The 25,374-nt window shown below is 41.5% G+C and overlaps 1 protein-coding gene across 10 annotated transcripts in view; it reads left to right on the forward strand.

Annotated features, from left to right (window-relative positions):
* The window catches only part of EXOC6B (exocyst complex component 6B), a 311,137-nt gene that overhangs the window by 105,990 nt on the left and 179,773 nt on the right, over positions 1 to 25,374 (forward strand). For 6 of the 10 annotated variants that reach the window (XR_001411259.1, XM_014936006.1, XM_014936007.1 and 3 more), the window contains exon 7: positions 15,607 to 15,678. The exons of the other annotated variants lie outside the window; for them this stretch is intronic. Coding sequence is in view for 5 of the 6 variants with exons in the window: in XM_014936006.1 (XP_014791492.1) it covers positions 15,607 to 15,678 (72 nt within the window). In the remaining variant the exon portion in view is untranslated. The remainder of the gene's footprint in view (positions 1 to 15,606; positions 15,679 to 25,374) is intronic. 10 annotated transcript variants of the gene reach the window in all.

Consider the following 25,374-nt stretch of genomic DNA (forward strand, 5'->3'; position numbering starts at 1 on the left):
AGAAGTAGTGTGGAACAGCTTGAATCCCTTCCTAGAATGTAGCTACGTGTCCAGCCAAAGGGTTGAGCCTGCAGTACTCCATTAGCGTGTTTGAGAAGGTTTGTGAAATGCTTTCCTACCCAATAACTGTTATTATCACCTCTTAGGCATTAAAACTTCCTCGTGCTTCTTGGTTTTACCCAGAGTGAACTCTTGTAGGAGGGACTGGTTTGCTTGCCATGTTAGGGGAAGTCTTCTGATGATTGCCATGTCAATTGAGAGGTGGTTTTATGATTAGAAGCTTTTTAGATTATTTTTTTCAAGATGACAGATACTTCTTTCTGCACTTTTAGCATCAGCTTGGAGAGTGTATTTAGGAACTAGTTTTTCCTTTGTTAAAATATCATCAAAACCTGATCCTTGGAAGTGCTTACAGGCTCAGAGTGAGGAAGCCACATCTCTGCCATCCAATACAGTCCTGCGTGTTCATCTGTTCAACATGTGCACACAAATTGGTACAAAATTGTCCCAAGTATGATTGATACGTTTTTTAGCAGAATCTTTATGTATATCTTAATGTGTCGGGGAAAATATTTGCCCTGGAGTATCTTGCTTTGGACTTCTGCATTGGACAGTAACACAGTGAAAAAGCTCAAAATTTTCAGATAAAACCTCTGGTGGAAAAGGCTGTTCTTGTGTAGGTCTGAAATGACCTCAAGAGCTTTGGTTTCTTTAAGGGAATTCCCTAGTTGTGTGGTGCAGTAGGTTGTTACAGTTTTTCTTCTGTGTGTCTAATATGAACACTGTGCTTGGAAGTAGAGCTTTTATAATTCAGGGAACTGTGTTAGTTCTTTCCTTGTCAGTGATGTATGGGTTTGATATGGTCTTCAGGCTGCCAGCAGGATGAGGTGACGATGCTCTGACTCTGTTAATAAAGGCGAGATGGGGAGCTGTGCTTTGCTGAGGAGCCCCTGCACGTGGAGATACGGGGATCTCTGTGAGGTTGAAGTGTGTCTGTCTAATGTGGTTCTCTGTGAGCTCATTTTCTTCTGTAGTTTTCATAGTTATTTCAAGATAGACTACATCTCCGAGAAGGAATAAAAAGTTAAACGGTTTGATCTAAAATTGAAACATTTTGCAGAGCCTAATTAAACAAAGTCATGAAAATTATGTAAAACCCTGTCCCAGGCCTTCAAACAACTTCTTAAATACCAGCTTCACTTGAGAGCCGTGCCTAATCACCCCTTGAAAGAAGCAGGGAGCAATGGGTGTTGAAAGGCAACGGCTCGAGCTTGGCGAGGGAATCCAGCGACCACAAGTGTTGAAATTTGCACGGAACACGAGGAGGGCTTTGATCAAAACACAGCCCAAATTTCCACAGCTTGGGACTCGACCAAGAGCACTAAGCTAGCAACAGTGAAAGAAGGTTTTGGAGAGACTTCAGAGGTTACAACGGCAGTGTCACAGCCTGCAATCTCAATAGAAAAACTGGCTCAATGTAATTAACAACATAGCAATGTAATCCATGTCAGGACAGTCCCTTCCCTCTCCTCCTGAGAACCTCTGGGCTCTTTGGGTCTTTTAGTTTATTCCAAACTGGGTCATACACTGAATGCAGAAGAGGAAGTTGAGATGCAGCCAGAGGAACATGGAAAGGATTTTGGCATGAGCTTTCCAGATGGAAGATCTTGACGAACCCCTTATTTTCTCTAGGAAGGATGATGTGGAAATGGAGCTGCGAATGTAATTTTACATGTCATGTGCTTTTTTGAGGCAGGCTTGGGACAGTGCTCAAAATTTGTTACAGTTTGAGAACTGAAAAAGCAAGTAATAACGTATTTTGTAGCTGCACCAATGGTTGCTTTGATTAATTGATAGAAGTGGGTATGTAAATGTGATGATCCAGTCTTGATTATAATTTGTCAGGCTCTTTAGTTAAGGTAGCATGGCTTTTGGAGGAGTAATGACACTCACCCCCATTAGCTAATCTACAGCAAGATTTCTGAACTGTCAGCAAGTCTTTCTGAACTCTGAGACCCTTTGACTTGCTGTTACCTTTATACTTAGTGCTAATTAATATAATATTTAAGTGTGCTGTAAGTAGGATTAGCAGCAGATGAACACTGGAAAATTGAGGGGTAGCTAAAGAAATACCAGGTTCTTCCTGAGGCTAGGGCAGGGCACGTGAAGGTGGGGAAGCAGCTGGGACTGGGCTACTCCATGGCGAGAGATGATTTCTGTTGTGGGGCTATTGAAGAACAACAGGTGCCAGTTGCTACCACAGCAGTGCATCGGTGGCAATGTAGCACTAACCGAGACTCTCTAGTTCCCATCCATAAGCTCATTGAGACCCAAAGAGTGATCAGCAAGAATTGCTCAACCTTTAATAGTCCCGTACGGCCAGAGTGAAAATCTAATAGAGAGTTGAGTCTAACAGTGGACTGTTGTGGCCTGAATGAAGTTATGCTGCTGTGCTGGATGTGCTAGAACTTCAATACAAACTGGAGTCCAAGGCACCAAGTTGATCACAACTGATATTGCTATGTTGATATGCCACAACTGATATCACTAATGCATTCTTCTCAATCCCTTTGGCAGCAGAGTGCAGGCCACAGTTTTCTTTCACTTTGAGGGGCATCCAGTACACCTGGAATTGACTGTCCCAGGGGTGGAAACAGCCCCACCATTTGCCATGGACTGATCCAGGCTGCACTGGAACAGGGTAAAGCTCTGGAACACCTGCAATACATTGATGACATGATTGTATAGGGCTGCACAGCAGAAGAGGTTTTTTGCAAAAGGGAATAAAATATTTTGAATCCTTCTGAAAGCTGGTTTTGCTATAAACCAAAGTAAGGTCAGGGGACCTGCACAGGAGATCCAGTTTTTAGGAATAAAATGTCAAGAATGGATGCCATCAGATCCCAATGGCTGTGATCAACAAAACAGCATCTGTTTTTCCACTGACTAGTAAAAGGGAAACACAAGCTTCCTTAGGCTTTGTGGGTTTTTGGAGGATGCATCCCTGATTGCAGTCTGATTGTGAGCCCTCTGTATCAAGTGACCCAGAAGAAGAATGTGACACATACACTGCAATCAAGTCTGTGGCAACATGGCACCCCAGAGAGAATTGAGTTGGACAATTGGACTAATTTCTAAGACAACCTCATAGACCCCTGGGCCAAAGAGCATGCCATTGATTGGGTCTATCACATCCCCTATTATGCACCAGCCTCCAGGGAGATCAAATGATAAGGTGGACTATTAAAAACTACACTGGGAGCAACATGTGGTGGGACCTTCAAACATTGGGATACACACAGAAGAAGAATGTGACACATACACTGCAATCAAGTCTGTGGCAACATGGCACCCCAGAGAGAATTGAGTTGGACAATTGGACTAATTTCTAAGACAACCTCATAGACCCCTGGGCCAAAGAGCATGCCATTGATTGGGTCTATCACATCCCCTATTATGCACCAGCCTCCAGGGAGATCAAATGATAAGGTGGACTATTAAAAACTACACTGGGAGCAACATGTGGTGGGACCTTCAAACATTGGGATACACAATTAGGCAAAGCTACTTGGTTAGTTAACACCAGGGGATCTACCAGTCAAGCTGGACCTGCCCGGTCAAAATTTCCATGTATCCATCCAGGGGATAAAGTCCCTGTAGTGCACATAAAGAACATATTAGGGAAGACAGTCTGGGTTAGTCCTACCTCAGGCAAAGGCAAACCCATCTGGGGTTTGCTCAAGGACCCGGTTACACTTGGTGGATGATGCAGAAGGATGATGAGGTCTGATTTGTACCTTGTGGGGATCTGATTTTGGGTGGGAAAAGCCAATAAATGAAATTGTATGATGTTAATTACGAAATAACTCTGACACTGTATGTCATCATTTTTATAAGTACTATAATGCCATATCAGTGGTACTACAGTAAGAACCACCCAAACTAATGACAGAAAAACTTCAATGAAACCAAGTAAAGTGCAGTGGTGATGACCTCAGCAGCTGGTGCCCAGCAGCTTCCTCAAGAGCAACACCTTCAGCCCACAGATCATGGGCATGGGCCACACCAGATACACCAGCTGCGAGCTCTGACTACAGCATGCAACATTCCAGCACCACACACCATCTCACCTGCCCCAAGAGACTGTTCGAACAGGTGGGCCCTGAAGTCATGTATTAAATGAACTCAACAGACATTTTAGAGGGATGGCCCATAGACTAAAGGCATGGTATCTATATGGGTATATATGTGTGTGTATGTACCAAAGAAAGGGAGAAGTACTGGTAATTAATTAGAAAGTGTAAGATCTGGGTATGGTGTAGATGGTATAAATGGTTCTGATGGGCATAGGGTTAATTTTCACAAGGAGCTTGGATGGGACACAGCTGGGTCCGATGACCTAAACTAGCCAAAAGAGTATTCTATACCATTTAGTGCCATGCTCAGTATATAGCTGGGGGCCTGGCCAGGGGAGGGGTCCAAAATCGCTGCTTGGGAGTGTGCTAGACTTTGGGTCCTGGTCAGTATGTTAATTGTGTTTTATATATTCCTCTATCAGTACTATTGTTTTCCTCTTTCCTTTGCTGTTCTGTTAAACTGCCTTTATCTCAACCCACGAGTTTTGCCCTTTTCTTCTGTTTCTCTCCCTGTCCTGCCACTGGGGAGAGGGGTGAATGAGCGAAAAGACCGTGTGGTTCTTTGTTGCAGGCTGGGGCTAAACCATGACATCACTCCAGCACCAAATGCTTTGCTTGAGTAGGTGATGGGATAGAACTCTCCTCCCTAAATGTTTTCACTGTTTTGAAGATTTAAAAAGTCATGCTTTTAATTGGCCTTTGCATTTGTGAAGCAGATATTCAAGTTTTTAGACCCTAAAATGTTGATGTTTAGTTTTTTACAGATTTGGGTCCAGTGGATGTACTGTGCCCACTGATTCAAGGGAAGCACAGGCTGTGCAACCAGTAAATTATCCACGTGAGCTTTCTATGCAGCTGTAGAGAGGAACATTTAATTAATACTGAAGCAATTATCTTGACAAGTAAGTCAAACTCAGAACAATAACATTTTCCCAGTTACTGTGTGGTAGCCAGATGGTAATGCAGGCTGCTATTAAGGGCTTGGCTTGCCACTCTTGAGGTTACTGGCAGGTAATCAGTATATTTTTCCCATTTGGAGGTTTGGATTTCAGTGTTCTGGGAATTAGGCCCACAGGGATGTCCATTAGACGTTTCAGTGTGAATAGGAGACTTTTTTTAATTCTTGCTAGGAATTTCTTGCTGTTGCCAAATACGAGGATGCAAATAGAAATATATGTACTACGGGGTCTGTTTGGCAACAGATGGAAGGCTAAAACAGGCAGGAAGCTTTCCAGAACTTAATGTAGACTCTCACAATTTGGTAAAACATTCTGTGTTGGTAACCTCACTGCTGTCTTCGAGTATTGCTGCCGTTCTTGGTCACCTCCCTCCATGCACAAGGCTACCAGGCTGGTGGTCGTTGACAGCGGTGATCTACGCTGAGTTCAATAGGTGGGTCTGGTGTGCCGAGGCTCTATGCTGTCCCAAAACAGAAGTAATGAGTTGCAAATGGTGAATGAGGTCTTGTCCTGCCAACATCCCTCATCCTGTGTGTACATTGCAGCTCACATATTATGTTGGGGTTTTTTTTTCCCGCTCTGGAGCGTTGACTCTTGGTGAGAGGTTGCTCACGTGGACCTAATGAAAAGTTGCTGTGTGGGTCTGTGGTATTGCATCTGTGAAGGCAGAAACTGCTGGTGGAGCAAGCCCATAGGGGCTGCTGTAAATGAGAAGGCTGAAGGAAGCTACTCCAGTAGTGACCAGAGGTAGTGTGGGGCTTGTGGACGTGAGTGTGGTTGAAAGAGTGAGAATTAGTCAGCTCTGGTTATCAGCAAGAGCTGGATGCAAAATCTCATGGATGGAGAAGTGGTGAAAGAACCCAAATGGGTTCCTGGCATAGCCAGGAAGATCCAAACAACCATGGTCCAGACTTCAGTACCTCTTTATGGGAGAAGGACTGGAGAGCAGCTGCAAGGCAGAGGGAGAGGCTGTATTCCTTGTGCTACTGGTTGTGTGTACACCTTAACACCTGGTATAACTAGGGGAACTGAGCAGAAGCAGATGTGATTCTTTTTTGTCAAACTGCTTCCCTGTTTGCCTCAATAGTTTAAAGTAATATTCTTATGTAGTAAAAGAAATAAATATTCAGACTGGACCCTGATGCATAAAGCACTGATGATCCAAAGCGAGTACGGTTTCTTCTCCAAAGAGCGTGCTGCATTCCTGCTTGGTAATGTTGACACCACAAGGAAAACATGCTTCTTTCCTATCCACTCTGTTCCATCTTCATCCATCACCCGAGTTAACGCTGCAGCCCTTGGGTCTGTGTTCTGCCTGGCTGTATGCAAAACCCGTTGGCACCAACTAGAACATGGCAAGAGTTGGAGGTGTGATGACCCCCTCTCTGATCCATCTCCATGAGTGAATTTCTCAAGAGACAGATTCCTGATGGAGGTAGGCCTGCCAGTGTGTCTGTCCCGCATAGTGGATCTGGTTTAAATAAAAGCAGTGGAAAATACCCAATATTCGTTTTAGCTTGCAAAATGAGAGCAAAGTGCATTTTTTTTGTCCTCCCCCCGCTTTGCCTTTTTCTTATTTCTTCCTCCTTTTTTACACCTTTCCTGAAGTCAGATTTTAATCCAGGACTTAGACAAGAGTCAGAATTGAGGTATTAAGGAGGTGACCTTTTTTTTTTTTGAGGTATTTTTCCATTTGTTAAACCCAAAGTTTTAGAAAGGGTGCGTGCATAGAGTTTTGGAATAATCTGTTTTTCACCAGCACAAATTAGTGCTGACTGTACGACAGAAAAGCATTTCTGTCTCTGACTGGAGCACTGCAAAGCCTGCTGTTGGGAGCAGCCCTTCTGAAGCGGCCTTTTGAGGGCAGGGAAAGAGCTTTTGTTGGGAGGATTCAACCTCTAGCACATGTGTCTTGGCCAGACGTTGAGATCAGGATCCTGTTTACTGAATGAATCTATTAAATCACAGTCACTGGTTGGGAAAGCTTTGTTAATCAATTTAAAGCTGCATTTGAATAAATACCCAATTTATTTCTCTACCTGATCTGTGGCTACCTTAATGGGATCTATTTCTGAATATAGACAGTATTGGGAATTGTTTAAATGAAAGCACCAAGGATTGTTTTTACCAGCAAATCTTGGTAATTGTTTTATCTGTATCTGATGGGCTTTCTGTTTTACCAGTGATACAGCTGGGCAGACAAAGAAGTTTGGATTTGTGGCTGAGTCTAAGAGCATCTCCATCTTTGGTCTACAACTCTGAGGGAAATCAGTTGATGTGAAAGTGATGCTATCTCTAAGGATGTGTGTGCATCTCTAGGGATTCAATGATAGGCAAGTTTTTATTTAACCCTTAAAGTGTAAACTGAGAGCTTGGGGGTCCTCAGCTAAGGTTGTATGGGATTTTTTAATGGCTTGGTATCTTCAAAAGACCTTTCATGATCTATCAGAAATACTCGGTGCTCAGAAACAGTTCTTACTTGCTGCAAGTGCTCTGGACATCTCCTCCTCTGAGACTTCTGTTTTTTCAATCATTAACTCTAATTTTTAGCACCTGAGATCCTGTTAATCCTTGGTAGGACAAGGTAGGATGTGAGACAACTTCCTAGACAAATTCCTTACCTGTGGAAGAAGTGACTGCCCAGCATGATCCAGCATGCTGGTTTAGGAATCCAAAACTACACTGTCACTTTGCCTGCTTGTTATGGCTATGAGCAGGTTTGTCACAATGCCAGATCCTGTCTTGGCTGTTATAATTTTTCTCCCCTTGTGTTCCTTTCACATACTGTAGAATGGCTGGACAACAACCAAACAAGACCTGTTCTAGTATCTGAAGACCATAATCTTTGTGGAAGTCTTGGTTCAGGGACTAGATAATAGGAAATCAAATTAAATAGTCACAAGTTATTTTTTGGTTATGTTGCAAAAATGGCATCTGGCAGAGCAGCCTCTAGTGTAGCTTGTAAAAGAAGCGGAGGCAGCTCCATCGGCTATGGGTCAGTTATTTTGTTCTGTATTTGATGTATGTTTTGTCGTTAGCTTTTTTGGTTGTCTTTCCCTCTCTTCCCCTCTAATTCATGCTTTAAAGCAAAGCTCCCATGGCTCTTGTCATAGTATTTGGTGAAATAAGTAAAATAAAACTCGATCTGCAACATAAAGGACTGTTCTGCGTTGCCTGTAAGAGCTGGGCTGAGTGGTTGCAAGTCATCCTTCTCTTCTTGGTTGATTCTCTTCAGATAAAATTTGTGCCTCAAAATTCCCTAGACAAAAATGAGTGAAGTGTGTGATTATAGCCTCTTGACTGCCATGGTACATTGCAAGGTTAGGGTAAGTTAAATTATTTTATACAGTTGTTTTCTGTAGTGGTAATCGGGATGTTTGTTTGTTAGAAGGGTCAGAGCAATCATTGCACTCGCATTTTACTCCTACTATGCTCCATTAATTTCGCATACCTCTAAGCATGTACTTGGAGGTAACCTTATTTTTGGCTTGTGGGTTTGTTAAGCAACAGGCAGTTTTATCTCCTTGTCTGCCTGTTACTTCATCAATGCCATTTTCTATTTGTACATATTTAAGAATATTTGAAATCTGACCATGATTACCTAAAATTAACACAACTGGAATAAAGGAAGAATGTTTGCTGTCTGGGGTTTTGCTATTGGATGTTTGTTATCCGAATAGGTTTTGTTAGGATTGGGTACCATTAATGCTATGGATACTAACGTGAGCATGACATCTATGTGATGAACAGGAGATCACTTTGTCATTTCATTTACGACTTGCCATGACTAGTGCACTGCCACTAATATTTGCAATGGTTATATGTTAATGCAGCAGTGAATGATCTCTGTGATGCACGGATGTCAGATGACACTTGTCTGCTATTGCTACCACTTAGTGAGGAAAAAGGAATAGTAATTTATTGAGCTTCCATTAAGGAAGGTCCATAAAGGACCTGGGAACAAAAGTATTTAGGAACTGAAAGCAGATGCTTGAAGAGGAGAGTATTGTGTTGCCATAAAAAAAAAAAATAAATCAGTGTAAGGTGGGAATGAGCAGCCTCTGTGATGGATGCCATCTTCTGTGGAGCAGTTTGGAGCCAGCTCCTTCAGCATCCCATGTCACCACATCTTGGATGCAAGTTTTATGTCAGTAAAACCAGAGGTGGCCAAGTAGAACGCGCACAGCAACAGTAAACAGCATTTGGCGGGGGGTGGGGACAGGACATAAGGAAAGTCATTAGGAATTGTTATTGAAAACTAAACTAAACCAAAACAAAAATACATGAAGTGCTAGAGTTGTGATACTCCAAATATTTGAAGGTAAAAATAGCTGTGTTGAAATTAGATAGTGTTTGATCTACAATTTCCTTGCAGTTGGCTGCATCAGACAGTGGGTCAGAAGAGAAACTTTTAAGGGAAGTTGTGTGTTTTCCCTTGTTCTGGTGTTTTTAGCTATACCTTTGACTTCCACATATTTTTCTTTGACCAAAATGTTTTACTAAAAAGTTGTTCTAACTTTGCTAACTTGCTGTATACAACTGGCATTATTTCACTAAAGGCACCCATCACTTGAAACTCAATGTATTTAATGTCCCTGTATCTAACCACGCCCCTGTGTGCTGTGATCCCTCAACTTCACCATTAGTTTTCAGTAAATGGAAGGGATATTTGAGACCATAATAACCAGTGCTGTCATTATTAGCTTCTCTGTATTCAGAGGGAGGCACCATAGTGCTTCATGTGACACAGAAATCTAAGAACTTGTCTCTTAGCCACTAAAGACCTGTTGATGCTTATTAGTTTAATTTGTGTCTTCCTAAATTACCACCTGAATATTTACTTTCTGACTGACAGAATTTGTGGTTTAGTGAGGGTAGGACACAAGTCGAGGCAAAAAACAGCCTGGGGAAATGCAAAACTTCAAAATTGTCCAAGGTGAAGGTTGCTCACATCAGGTTCAGAATTTTTTTTCTATATCTGATATAAAAGATGGCAATAATGTCATCTGTAGAAATACTGTCATAGGTTACCAGGCATTAAAGGTGCCCCTCTGAGATCCTGAAAATCTGGCTAAAATGAAAACTCATTCATTTCTTCTTGAATAGGCTTCCAGCTCCTGAAGACCCGCAGTGGCTCAGATGTCCCTGGTGCTAGGTTTGACCCCTTTTGCTTTAGGTCACGGTGAAGGACCTGCTTTATTTCTGTATCGTCACTTTGTTTTAGCCCTTGGACCATGTGTTGCAGGTTTTCAGGGTAAGGTTTTGTACTTCAGTGTGTTTGTTGTAAAGATGAAAGAAGCCCTTGCAGAGAGGTAAGCTCGCTCCGCAGAGTCCCATACTTAATATATGCTTTTTAATGCTGTTACTAAAAGTTTTATTTATTGGCTGTGAGGTTGAAGCTACTGATGCCGGCGTAGCCCGCTGAGTGGGGAATGAGGATAATTACCAGGAAACTATTATGTGGCCTTCAGCAAAACTGCTCTCCCTTCTTGGCTGGTTATGCTGCAGATCTCGGAAGGAGACCTCATTCCTCACCGTGGCTGAAAGAGAAAAATTGCAGAGTAAGCATTTTCCTGTACGGAGGCCTTAAGTTGTTGGTGTGTGCCGAAGGGGTTGGTGTGTGTGCTGTAGCTGTCTGAACTGGACATGATTCAGAGGCCCTTCTGGACCTCTAGTCTGTTGCTTTTTTTCTTCTAGTAAGCCATGGTAAATAATTATGTGCTTTGTTCAGCACATGGCACAGTGCATCCTTATTGCTTCCATAAGACAACTGCAAAATACTTGACCGAAAAAGTCATGTTCGACTACGTGGGGCTTTTGCAACTTTAAAAACATGCAATTCCACACCCTTGTGTGTCTGCAGTGCCTCTTAGCTTCCCAACTTTGTATTGATTGCATGGTTCATCCTCTCTGGCAAATCTGCCCGGGTTCCTACAATGGCTTTTCAGGTGTGAGGATGCCTCAGCCTCCTCCCTCTGCCTTCTTGGTGGTGGTGAAGTTTTTTCTGTTGGACTTTGGAAATATGCTTGGGTTATCCTCTGGGTTGATGAGGAGTCCTGTAGGTGGTGGACTGGCATCCTGTGTATCTGGGAACTCCACGAGCATGCAGAAGAACTGTGGCAATTTTTTTTCAAGGCACTGAGTAACATACAGGAATAAGTCACTGATACTTGATGTATCTAGTATCTTGGAAGAGCACCAAGAATTAAAAAAAAAATGATCTGACTGTAGGGTCTGTTTCAGATGAATATCTGAGTTCTTTTAAAGAGTAAACTTCTTGATTTATTAATTGCATGTCATTGATATCTGCAATTGCAAATCAGTCTAGTCTGGAAGGCACTTCTTGTGTCTTAGTACACTTTTTCCTGTGTGTGTGTAGTTGGAAGTTTGCAGGTATTTTTTTATACCCTGTTAAGATGTGGTCATTTTTTCTCTCTCTTCCATTTCACTGTGTTTAGGATGATTTTTCAGTTTTATTTGCTGCTAGATTTCCTGAGATGCAGTCTCAGCATTGCTGGTCTGAGCACAACATTCAGTGCTTCAGCTGTCTCTTAAAAAAAACCCCAGCACTAAACCCGACAGCACCCCCACTTACAACACCCAAAAGCTTCATCTGAAATATGTTCCCGCACTGTTGTGATTAGGAATTAAGGTCTACTTGATTTCTAGACATCTGTTTAAGTCTCACAACCAATATTGGACTAAATTTAGGAATTCTTTATTTTGTCTATCAGGTTTTCTTCTTCCCCTTCTCATTTTTTTCTTTTTTTTCCCCCTTTTTTTCTTTTAAGTGGTAATTTTGAAGTTTACTGCCACTTGGTACTTAAAATGCTGGTAGAAAAATAATCCCCTTGCCATCTTAGGAGAAGAAGTAATATAAGAGAATGTAGAAATAAAATTGAATAAAAACTTTGAAGGCCATCCAGGACACAAAGTTAGTTTCTTTGAAGATGTGGAAAATTACAGTTCAGTTGGAAACCTCAGTAAAAACCAGTTGGAAAGTATTGTTTATCAGAAGTGCTGACCAAATGTGAACTTCAGGTCAAGTTGCTGAATGCTGGATGATAGCTCCTGAAAACCATGCAGCAGGATTAGTAGTATAATGGAGCCAGAGACATCACTTTAGCTGAGTTTTGGGTGGGGGTTTTGTATCATGCAAATATGTGGGAATGTGTATGTGGTTGGTCCTGTGTGATGTGTTCTCAACACATACCTGTGAAAAATTTACCAAACTTTACTTGAAGCAGAGGTGCATGATTTGGGGATGTCTCATTAGTTGGAAATATGGGAATAAGGAAAGTGAAGAGGTAAAATAAAAACTGATTTCTTATTCACCCAGGTTGCACCCATCCTACGAGATCTTGAGTTATCTGAAAACTGTGAGCGCTTTTTCAAAGGCTATTGACTGTAGATGCAATTCTGGTTTTAAGGTTATTCTTTTCTTTAATGATGGATGCAGACTTGTCCAATTCAGTCATGTTGATTTGGAATCTCTTGAAGCTGAATAAGATCTTTACACATATTTCCTTCTGTTGGGTTTAGCTTGGCGTTGCTTGTTACTTCTACTTCTGTATAATAGTATAGGATTGCTTAGTTCACATTCAGCTTGTTTCCCACTTACTAAATGATTTGTTGTGATGGCTAATCTGCTGCTAATTTTATTGTAATGAAGAAAGAACCAGAAAAGTCTTCCTCCTGTGGAGCAGTAGTCTTTCTGGTGTCACATGAGATGAGTATAAGCCCTTCTGGTCACGTGTGGCTCTTAAGTGTCTTGCTTCTGATCGCTTTTCATCTGTGAAGCTGTTTTTAGCCAGGCATGCTTATCCCAGCAGCTTTGAAGAGTGTGGAAGATAAGTTGATATGAGCTGCTAAAGGACATGGTGGGCTGGTTTTACAAATATACTAAGGAAGGGGTGGAAGTTAGAGGCGCCAAGAAAAATGTTTCTGGGGATTCTTTGGAGATGCCTCTGTGTACGTAGGTTGTCTGGGTAGGACAGAGTAAAGAAAAATCTCTGATGTGAAATCAATCCTGGTGGAAACCTTCGGGTGTCCTAAAGAAATGAGCTTCCTTATGGCCAAAATTCATATGGGAACAGAGGGACCTATTTTTTTTTTTTCTCTGACAAATTAAGGTAGAGAAGAACACCTGTGCTTGGAGTGTTATCTTCTAAATAAAATTTTTAATTAATCTTTTGACCTGTACCTCCCCAGTTGCTGCACCTCGCAGGACGTAGAATAGTACAGTTCAGGCCTTATTGAACATTGTTATGGCAAGTGTTAATTTTATTTCAGCTGCAAAGCATCACTCCATGCAATGCAGTATTTGCCTTTATTGAGCATTAGAGTTTTATACAAATGTTGTCCTAATATTGCTAGAGTTACGGTCATCCTAGAAAGATGTGACAATTGAATCTTTGTCAGGGTTAGGAAACAGGATTTACAATACAAGGCTTGAGGAACTTAATATCTTTGATTTATCAAGGAAGAGGATTGTGACCCTTACTTCTCTGGATGTCTGTTAGAAAATACTGATAGTAGCTACTGTTTTAATATAAGCAGCCAAAGGCTTGATAAGATGAAATGGCACAGGTCAAAGCTGGCTAAAGGCATGGGAGTGGAGGTAATGAGCTACTGGAACAATCCATCAAGATTTGTGGTGGACATTGCATCATCCATAAAAAACCTTTAAAATCAGAATGACTTGTTTTTTCTAAAAGCCTTATGTTCCAGTTCAGCCACAACTACTGACCTTGAAGTAGCTGTTAATTAGTGGATGACTTCTCATCTGTGTTGTTCAAGATCTCAGACTAACCGACTGCTGTGATCTCTTAAAATTTTATGCCTATAGGAATAATAGATTCAGACTTCGTGTTTTTCTTCTTGTGGCAAAGACCAAATTGAAAAAAAAAGAAGAGTTTAAAGAAAAAATAAGCTGAACACAGCTCCAGCAGCCAAGGATTTTTGGTGTTCCGATTTTGACTCTGATAGCACTCGTTGTGTGGCCTTGGGCAAGTTATTAATCCACATGTGCCTCGGTTTGCCAGTTTGTCGGATCCGGATAACTTCACTCACCTAATAGGATGATGTGTTTTTAACATGTCGTTAATGTAAATGTGGAACAATTACAAGCTTTTTATTGTTATTTTATTTATGACGAAGAATATTTGTATTTAGAGTAGATGCCCATTTTCCAGACCTACTTCGTTTAACTCCTGGGAGATGTTTTGACTCTTCAAAAGAGGATTTTTCTTGACTTGGGGCCACTGCTGTGGTACTCTGTCCCGCCAAGTTCAATGTTCTTCTGGATAGAATAAAAAGTGTTTATGGATTTTGATGAAACTTGAAAATTCTTGGATTGTTAAACTTGCTGTGTTATGGGAAAATGAATCAAGTTCTGACTCATGGAAGAGGACTGACCTTGGGGGGAGAGGGCAGCATCGTACGCACCACAGTGTGGCTTACTAGGAAAGTATTTCTTTGGTTCACTCTGGCATATATTCGTTCTTGTTGAATTATTACTGTTGCCTGGTTTCACATGGTACCATTAAAGATGAGACATTACATTTGTGCCCTTGTCTGAATTTTCACTCTTTGTTACTCTATATATTTGCGCACATTTCATTCGCCCCAAACAAACCATTTTGAGGCTTAAGGGTTGTCTGCTCACTCTCAGTGCGGGCCAAGGTGATTGGGCAGCTTAAAGGGCAACAGTTTTTTTTTATAGGAAAAGTTCATTTTAAGCAAGAAGATTACTAATTACCTTTAAATGGTCACAAAACGTGAGAGGACAACAGACTAAACCCAGGTAGGGCACAATGGGTGTTAAGTCGTCCCCAGATATATTTACTAAAGGTAGTGAAATAACTCAAGGTCCAACGCTGTTGATTTTCTCATCCCATAGGCTTTGAAAACTTGGCATTTCTGCAATACTAGTTGAATGATTTTGTTACCTAACAGAGCTCTTAAGAGAAATCTCTTCCTTGCTCCTTCTCCCTTCTGGTCCATGTGCTGTGTTGATCCATTCTGGAGGCCCATGCTTTGTTTAATTTGTAGATGGGTACTAATGGATCTCCGTGGTCCTTGAAGAGCTGGGCAACTCATTTTGTCAATTGTAGCTCTGCACCAGCTGCTTTCCCGGACACTCAAGTCATGCTCTACTCTCATCTCTAGTGACTGTACATCCTTCAGCTTTCACAACTCTCTTGGGTCCCAGGTGGATACTTCACCTTTCTGTCCCTCCTAACCTTTCGGTCTTTTCTGATTGTGTCCCCTGACCAGTTCTTCCAAGTATATCAGTTGTGGATTTAATTTCCCATATTGCCCAGGACTTAAAATTCCCTTGAAGTTTGTTGTCTTCAGTTGTGCATATACCTTAATTTGGTGTCATTGGCAGGTTTCTGTGCTGTTTAATTCTACTCTTCATGAATTTTTGTTGCCTGTCTGCTCTCTGTCTTCTCTGCTTTGTTGTTGTTGCCTCTTCTTTTTAATGTTTTTTTCCTTCGTTTCCTAAGGATTGCAGATACAATCAGTGGAAAATAATTGCCAAGATATTCTTCAGTCTTCTGCTCTCTCCAAATGTTAAGGTACCTTGCACTTGATGTGTCTGTTCACTTACTCACTCTCTTTGATAGTAACATGGACCTAATTTCTAGTCTACCTTTGGGTTTCTTTGAAATACTCTTGATTGATTTGGTGCTGCTAAATTGCAAACCCAAGTTCCCTGGCTGAGTACTTACAGTTCACTAACCTTTGCTGCAGTGGAAGAAAACAGTCAAGTTCTGCTTACTGAAGTAAAACCTCCAAATTTTCCCATCTGGTCTTCTGCTGAGGTATAAAACAAGCAGTTTTTCACCAGCCTTCTTGAATTTGGACACCAGAACTAAATCCTGTATATTAGAAGTCATGACAAAACTTCCATGCTTGTACCTCTGAATTGTACTATCTACTGACCTAAAAATGGCTTTCTATCCCACCTGCCATCTCATGGCATAGTAATGCAAGAGGATGACTGTTTTGCGTGTCTGTGACATGATGACTGCCCTTAGCAGCGCGGAATGAGATACTATTGAACAAATCGTTGCCGATTCTGCATTTCCACAGGAAAAAATATACCCCTTCCTTTTGCTAGAGGAAGAATCCATTGAACTGTTTTCACTTAATGTGCTTAAAAAAAAGAAATCACTCATAATATTAACTCAACCAGCCATTGATTTCTTCATGTATCCTCTTGCTTCCCATATCAGCTATCTACACATCCTAACACCAGATTTTCGTTTGTCAGCTTGAGCATTTTCCCTTTATTCCATTTGTCGGGTTCCCTCTTTCTTTCTTTTTATAGCCTCCTTAACTTCCGTCTGAGCCAGGTTGCCTTTTAACTAGTGTGGCTGCCTTTTTCAGTTGTGGGATTGTGGCTTTTGGAGCATCTAGTTAAAATGTTCTTAAACAATTTTCAATTAGTCTTCATATTTTTCTGATTACGTTCTTTTTCCCAACTGATTTAGCTCGTAATTGTTTTCAGCTTGATGAAACTGTCCCTTTTAAAAAGTGTGTGTGTGTGTATATATGTGTGTGTTATGCATACATGTGTATATATGTGTAGTTTTGGTAGTGCTATTTTACTCCTAATTTAGATGTTTTTTGTGGTGCATATAAAGTTGTGATCAAATTATGGTGACTTGCATTTTAGCTATCAAAAAAGTGGGATAAAACATGGCTGCTGGCTAAAAGCTCTTTCTTTTTCCAAATGGGCACTAAGAGAGAGGATACTGATTTAGGGGTTTATTGGCATTTAGCAGATGGTGCTTGTGTAGTGAAGAGGGATCATCTCCAGCCCTTTGATGTCTGAACACAGCTCCTGCTGAACTTACTGTGTGGTGTGTTATATCCCCAAGGTTAGCACTGCATTAGCTTGGGATAAAACGTTGCCTTCACACTGGCTTTGGAAGTGCTGTGGGGTCCATGTCAGAGTGGTGGGCATGAGTTTCCAAGGGAGACAGGAGAAAACGGTGTTGCCTCGTGTGTGCTCTGCAAAGCTGGTGGAGGAGGCAGTGCCTGTAGAGGGAAGGTGGAGATTTCGTGTGAATGAACTGCGAAAGTGGAGGAAAGCCCAGATTACTGTGGAAGAGCAAGGCAATATAATCGCAGGCTGGTCCAAGATCAGTTAGTGTCACTTGCAGATCTTTCCTGTGACCTTTTACAGCAACATGAAACTAGGCTGGGATAGCATTTGTGGTTGAGCAAGCAGAAGGAGGGCTGCGAGGGCAGAGGTGAGGCAGGGAAACTGTATGGGAGAACCAACATGCAACAGCCACCCGTAGGAGAAGGACCTGAACTTCTCCTCCAGCAGTGGAACCCCAATGAGATGTCCTGCCCCAAGCCAGCATTTCTTCCTGGAGCTATGCAGTACAGATAACTCTGGCTGGATCAAGCCTGCAGCATTGGGGATGCATTTGGAGGCTCTGATGGGAGGGACCATCCCAGATTACCCCCCAGCTGACCTTTTCCTTGAGCTGGATGGAAATGATCAGTGCTCTGAATGTAAATGATCAGCAGTTGGGCTCCATCTGCAGCTGGTTAATTACCCGTTCACACAATATGTTGTTAGGGGTCATCTGGTTCCAGTTTCACCATAAACAGAAGTAAATGTTGGGAACATACTTTTCTACATCCAGTTTCACTTGTTGTGGATACTTGAAATAGTTTGCAACCCACATCTTTTGGTTTTCGAGGAGGGCTTTTGGCCACAGCACCCTGCGACCATTTGAGCTTTTTTTTTTTTTCCCCTTAAAAAGTGCCCTGGAGGTTGCATTGTAGGGACTTTCCTTATGCAAAACATAAAAGTGGTGTTTTTTAAAATTATAACCATATTTTTCATTAAAATCAGTTGGAGTCCCAATAAACAATTGACTCCGAAAATTTTCCAAATGTTTGCTGCAGTGCTGTTTCTATTTTTAATTATTTTTTAAAAAAGTGTTTTTCTTAAAAACACAGCTTGGTTTATAATTTAAAGAAGCAATCTAGTAAATCAGAAAAAATGCTCTAGTATATATCTCTTTATTGCAATATAATTAAAACCTACTGTACATTTGAATGTAAGAATACTTCTGTAGCGGTGTCCGATGATTCCTGCCACTTGGCTTATTGTGGGAACTTTTTTTGTTACCAATTCTCCTCAAAGACTCTTCCAGTGTATTTATACATTTGTTTTATATAAATTGAGAGCTGTGTGCGTATAGAGGGAGACGTTCAAAACTCAGTGAGACACAGAAATGCCTAGTTCATAGTACTAAGGCACAGTTTCCACACTGCATCAGTCCTTGGTATTATTATTTGTAGTTCTTATTCACAGTTTTAGTCATTGGCTTGTTACCTGGTGCAAGATTTGTTTGTTGTCATTAAAAACAAAAAAAGAACTAAAGAACAAACCCAGGTTTTGCATCAAAATTTGTCATGTCTGCTTTATAGAAACAAGTAAAGGTGTCTTTGTAAGATATGTAGAGTTAAATTTTTTTGTTGCAATCTAGTGCAAGCTGGAGATTGAAGAGTGTTGGAGGATATTCTGACACAGTTTCTGTAAAATGCCATGTGTCCAATGCAAATATTTCTTTCTAGAAAGAAGTCGGGTTCTGGGAGAAAACCATGGTAATGGGGAACCTCTCTCTGCTGCAAGCAAACATGGGGTGAGAGGAGGAAATTTGGAGTTTACCCATCTTTCTTCTGCTTTAACCTTTTCCACCAATCACTGCTGTGCCTGCTCAGCTCTGGGGCTGAGCCAGGAAACCTGTTTCAGCTGATCTTAACTGCTGGGGCAGGCAGGTTGGCTGGTTAGACATCAAGCTTTTGCCAGATGCATGGGATGTAGAGGCTGAATTGAAGGACTTGCTTGATAGGAGTCTGTCAAAGATAGCAGCTGAGCCTGTGGATTTGTTAATTTTTCTTATCTATGGACACTGACAACCTTTGCAAAGCTGCTAGCTAATAGTGGTCGCGCTTCTGGGTGCAAAGCTTCTGTCACGTGTTTCACGTGGTTCAAATCATCCTGTGAAATCAAGCAAGCAGTTCAGTGCTGGGCTTTGGCTCAGTGGAGTGGAGGATACCCAAGCTGACAGCTTCACCATAGGAAATTGCTCTCTTGCTTGTTGCCTCCAAAGGCAAGGAGAGAGGAGAAAGTTAATCTACTGAAGTAGTTTCCATGTTGCTTGAAGCCTGCTACACTTCTAGTGAATGTGATTCTAGCTGTGAGTGCTGATCGGGTAAATCCACATAATAGTTTTGCTTTTAATCTGTTCCAGGGTCATTTCTCTTGTGAGACGCGTTTGACAGCAATTGAAAATGTCTGTTTTTCAGGGGCCTCTTGGACATTCAGCTGCAGCACACAGCAGATGCAATGCTTGCAGATAAGGATATGAAATTTTTACTTGATGTTAACATGTTTTCATGTTTCTTGAGGGACATGAACAGTAAAGTGGGATTCTTGGTCTCAGTCCTCAGCTGGATGCAACATGTTTCAACTTGCATTTGGATCTCTTTGCTTTTAAGAATGGTGGCTTTAATCTACTTAGAAAGCATCTGTAATTATCAAAAAATACTTATTAACGTGTGAATGGGTGAGGGTCCAGCATCATCAATTTTGGTTTTCTGCTGAGGACCAAATCCCCTTTGTAATAGGAAATGTTTTGGGTTGGTTCAAATACAGTATGCATAACTTCCCATACCTCTTAATGCCTGGTCTTGCTGGGGGCCAGTAGGTCTGCAGGAATTTTTGTGGTTTTCCCAGAGTCTTCTTGCCACCTATACCTGTTGCTTTAGCCAGGCTAAGCTGCCTCTGGCTATAAATGCATAGAAGGAATTGTGCCCTAGTCCTCTCCTTTAAAAAGACGACTGCTTTTCTTGGGTGATCTTGCCAAGCAGTGTTATCTTTCTCGCGACTTCTTAAATCCTTGGCACTGAAAATTTTCACTAGACCTCCCACAAGGATTTTGTGTCAGAGCCACTGAAATGCCTTTTTTGGTGGCTCCATTTGAAAGATGAATGGTTTTCTGAAGTTTGCATGAGCAATAGTTTGGTGACTTCTTAGAATCTGAACTGCCTTAACTTCTTTGCCTTTCCTTTTATTGTTTTTCGTCTAGAGCCTTTACAGTAGGCATTCTTGACAAAGCTGGTGATGAAATCTCTGCTGAGAGCCCTACAGAAGAGCAGAGCCATTTTGCTAAAAGGGCTTGGGAGGAACCTGAGCTGGCTTTTATGTTGAGATTGGTATCTCTTTCAACGCGCCTTCATTACTTGTTGCTGAGTTATTAATCATGTTTTGCTGAGGAGACTGAACAATTTTGTAAGAACTTCGTGATGCTCAGTATCCGTTTTGCATTTTTGCTGTTGACTTTTGTAGAGGATAAGCATCCATCAAGAGAGCTACAATTTATCATTGCTTCATGAAAAAGGGCAGTAGCATTGTTAAAACCCAATGGGAACCCTTTGGTACTAAGAGCCTTCAGGGATAAATGCAAATTTATACTGGCTTTTAAGACAGACATAACACAGAAGTCCCTTTTAAATCAGAAGATGGAAAGATTGTTTTATCTTTGGTAACTCTTCCCAGAAGACCTACAAAGCTAGTACGTGAGCCACAGCTTGGAGTGGATCTGTAGTCACTTGTTTTCTTTGACTTTGTGGTGGAGCTGGGGAGTTGATCTTAAGACGTGGGTGCTAGGATCCTTCAGTTGGTAGGATTGGTCATTTTGAATGGCCCTTGCCACCTATTCTGGAGAAATGGATGAAAAGAGTTTTATTATTGCTATTGAGAAAGCATATTGGTCCCAGATATGGTGGCTTCAGGATTGTGGGAAAATAGGCTTTCTTTATGGCAAAAGAAAATTGTGGGGAATTGCTTCATCGGTCATCCTGTGAAGGGTTGGCTTGGGGCATGGGAATGGTCTTAGTCATGGCCCAGATGTAGTGCCCCCACCCCGCGTTCCTTCTCCTGCTTCAAGATCTGTTCTTAATACAGACCCAAAGAACTTGTTTAACAAAGTGGCTTGTGTTCGACAAAAGGATGCTGCGATTCAGAGTCCTAATATCTCATCAAACTCATATTCCTGCCCAGCCTAAATCATGACACAGGTTAGATCTACCAGAGTTCAGAGACCAGTTATTACCCTGTACCATCCTTGGACCTTCAAGAGGTGGCTTCCAGGTCTCTGGACAATCCTTTTTTTATCTTCTACACCACCTCCTAGCACAGCAAGCAAACCGTACTCCCTTGCGTGCTGGGAGACTGTGATAGACCATACCTGCCAAAAGGCTTCACATCCATGGAGACGCTTGTCATCCCATCTCAAATCCACACCAGGTACCTGCACAACAGCTACTTCAATCCTAAGATCCTTCCATGAGAATAGAAAGTTACTCAAATTAATGACCTGAGTGATGGTACTGAGAGCCCTGAGTTACATTCAGACAGACATTTTTCTTGACGTTGGCTTGGTGATGTACTGAACCGCAAAGCTGCACTACTAAAATAAAAGTCTAGCATTGCATTACAGAAAAAAAGAGTTTGCAGAATAGGAGGTGGCTATGGATGAATTATACTGAACATTCACTCCAGCAACAGAAAGGGAAGCAGGGATTTACTTTCAAATCAGGGCAAAGGACTAATTGCAAAGCAGTATATCATTAATCCCGAAGAGACAGACTTGTCTCCTGGGCAGATGAAGGACAGTTAGATCAGCATTTTTTATTACAAGCAAAGAGCTTCTGAACCCTCAGATGAGCAATTCTTTTCTTCCAAAATTCTGGATGAAACATTTTAATGAAACAAGGAAAATTGGGGAAAAAAAAATAAAAATTCATCATCAGCCTTGACTTGTAAGAGGTCAGGACTTTTCTAGGCACTTACCCACATAGAGAAGAATGCAAAATGTGAACATTTCTTCAGATAGTGGGGATAAGAGGAAGGAAGAGAAGAAATAAGCCTGCCTGCTGCTCTAATTGGATGATACATTTTTTCCATGGCTAAAAATGTGCTAAGCCATACTCAATAGCACAGGATTTTCCCTCCCCTGTATTATCTTTAGACATGAGACAATAAAATCCTCTAACCTTTTTTACCATATTCAAGAATACCTTGCAGGAACCCACCCACCACTATCTTCCCTGGAGGCAGATTCACACAAGAACAAAAGCTTTCTTAAAAACATCTCAAAAGCCCTTCTTCCCAATGGTTATTTTTACCTTTTAAAGCAGTCACCCCAAATTTCTTTCACATGCTAGATTTCATGGGGAGCTCACCCTTGTTGCAGGAGGATCGCCATGGCTGGGCCATGTGCTACTGTGTTGAGCCAAGAGGAGAAACATCCTGCACATAGGAGGATAGGCCAACATCCTACGTACAGACAGCACCAGAAAGTTCCTGCAGCTCCCTAACCTAAAAAATTCATTTGCAACTGGAAAAGTCAAATAATTACAAAGAAGAAGATTCCAATGAAGAAAAAGAGGATTCCAATGAAGAAATTCAAAGTTTTGATTGGATAAGAAACATTTTTAAAACTCCAAATGTGATTTCTCTGTTTTGCACACACAAGTTCAAACACGAATGGCCAGATGCATTAATAAGATTGATGAAGGTAACACAAAGCACAAAACCACATGACACAGCATCAGCCCACCTAGCAAATGACCCAACTGCTCACCTACGCTGCTGCATACTCCTGCCGTATGCTGTTAGAGGACTGAAAACACAACTGGAGCTGAAGATTAAATAATTAGGCTATGCATGTTACCTGTCTAAATGTCTTTACGTCCTTCAGCTATTTAGCAGTGTCAGTTGTGGCTGTACATGATCAAAATATTCAAAAATGCTACTCTTGGTACTCAGGGAGGGTAAAAACCACTATCAAATACAGCAGGGGATTAAATTTCTACAACTAACTGGATAGATAAAAGGGGCTGTGGAAGGACACAGTCCCCTCGCTGGTCCCAAGGGACATGGAAGGATGATGCTAAGTCTTCTTCCAAGCAGCCAGACTTACCAGACACCAGGCAGGATTTCTGCCCCTCGGTCATAACTCCTGTGCTGCAATCACCTCCTGCCACCAAGAGCCAGAGTAAAACACGGTTTTAAAAATAACCTTGAGAGATGCTGCAACACAACGTGCAAAAAGGAAGTTGGCTGCTCTCCTAATTGGGGGAGGAAATTTCTATTCCAGCATGCTAAATGTAAAACAGAAGGAAAAACTAGAGCCCTCGCGCTTATGAGGTGCTACTGTGGGAAGTTATCAATAAACTCTCCTCAAGGGTAATGGCAACAGCCCAATTTAAAGCACATTTTGCTGACCAGGGCTACTGCCTGGTCTAAGACACAGAACTGCACTACTTCGAAAGAGATGCTGCGAACAAATGGAAATTTTAAGTGGTGCTAAGTGAACCCACACATCACACATCAACAGACTGGGTCTAGAAGATTGCAGAGGAAGCCAGGAACAGTAGCTGTAGTTCAAGAAGATAAATAGACCACCAACGCAAACACTGCCTTCTACAAGGACAGAAAAGACAAGGGTCTTCATCACAAGGGATGGACAAGCTGAGCTGCGATGCAAGGTCTGTGAACACGACAAGGGAATTTTGTACTGAAAGCTGAAAAAAAATTGGGAAAGACCTAAGCAATGCTGAGTAGAGAAGTGGCTCAACAGGTGGGTGAATGCCAGAAGAAACAGAGCAATGGGGACTCATCCACACACCCTACACAACAACAGTCTCCTTCAGGAGGAATGGCCAATCACCACCCATTTATCCCAGGACTTCAGGAGTCCCGACACAAAGATGGTCAACTGATGTTCAAGCAGATACTGGAATATCACACTCTGGCCAAGACGGTGTTGTGAATATTTGGAAAAAGTACTTATTTATGAAGATACAATAGTCAGCATGGCCTGATCCTCCTTACAAGGAAATTTCAGTACTGGTGTTCGAGTGACATATGCTCTCCACTAGCCCCTTGTCCTTCCCAGAAGGGAAAGAAGGAAGAGAGAAGAAGAGAGAGAGATTTATGGGTTGAAGAAAAAAAAAAAAAGAAATAACTTTAATGAAATATTAACAACATTAATGAATTATTAAAAATAACAAGAAAAAAAACATTAATAAGAAAATAATGAAATGTATACAAAAGCAATACTGAGCTCTTAAGCTGACAGACATGTCACCAGCAGGCACTGGGAAAAATCCCAGACTGGACTCAGTGGCAGATGGGAACTGGATTCAGGAACACACCGATCGGAATCAAAGGCAGACGAACAGACGGAGTCCTCCTTGGATGCTGGCCATTGAAGAAAGAGGGTGACCCGTTTGATGCCTCAGCTTTTATACTGAGTGTGATGCAGATGAGATGGAACACCCTGTTGGTCAGTTTTGGGTCATCTGTCCTGTCCGCTCCTCCCTACAGGTGTGACCCCTCTGTGCTCTTCCACTTCCAACCTTCCAATGGGGCAATAACAAAGTCAGCTGACCTTGGTTGTTAAAGCAATAAGTATAAGCAAGAGCCTCTCTGCATACCGTTCCTTGGTACTAACTATAAACATCAGACACTATCAGTGATAAAGAAGACGTGTTTGAAAAACATACTGTTAATTTCAGAGAGTGCAGTCAGTTAGAAGAGACTTAACTGAAAAGTGAAATTATTGGAAATAAAATTAGTTTTATTCTACGTCAGACCTGGATACCTGCTCATTTCTGGTGTGGATCCTGTAAGTGAGACATGTGGGTTTTGAGCCCTGAAACATCATTAAGTGCTTGAAGTCTTCTACAGGATTACATGAGTTACTCTTTCCTTCATCTTTCTCAACTCTCCCTAGCATTAAATGGACTGTCTTTTTAGCATTCCTTGCTCTTTCTTCCCTGGAGGCAAGATGAGAACCCGAGTCTGGTTTCCAAGGTGAACTTAGAAAGTTCATATTTCATATATAACATACTTCCTTAAATAAGTGTATGCGAAAGGCTACTCAAGGTGTATGTTTCAACTTAAGGAAAAAATAATCAGCAGAGAATTCACCCCAGTGTTTCTGGGCGTAGTTCTGTAGCATGATGCTAACTTTTATAATGTGTTTTTTTTAAAACATTGCTGGAAAAAGGAAAAGAATCAGACATTTTACTAGCTGCACGCTAAGTTAACTTTGGGTTGAGCAGTACTTCAATTAGCAGAGCAGTAACTGAAATCAGTGTCTGTATCCTCTGTGACTTGGACAGAGTCAGAGTCTTTCACTTAATCATTTAAAACTAATTGCAGTAGT

This window comes from Calidris pugnax, unplaced genomic scaffold, assembly GCF_001431845.1.
Source record: "Calidris pugnax isolate Ruff unplaced genomic scaffold, ASM143184v1 scaffold14, whole genome shotgun sequence".
NCBI classification, from domain to species: domain Eukaryota; kingdom Metazoa; phylum Chordata; class Aves; order Charadriiformes; family Scolopacidae; genus Calidris; species Calidris pugnax.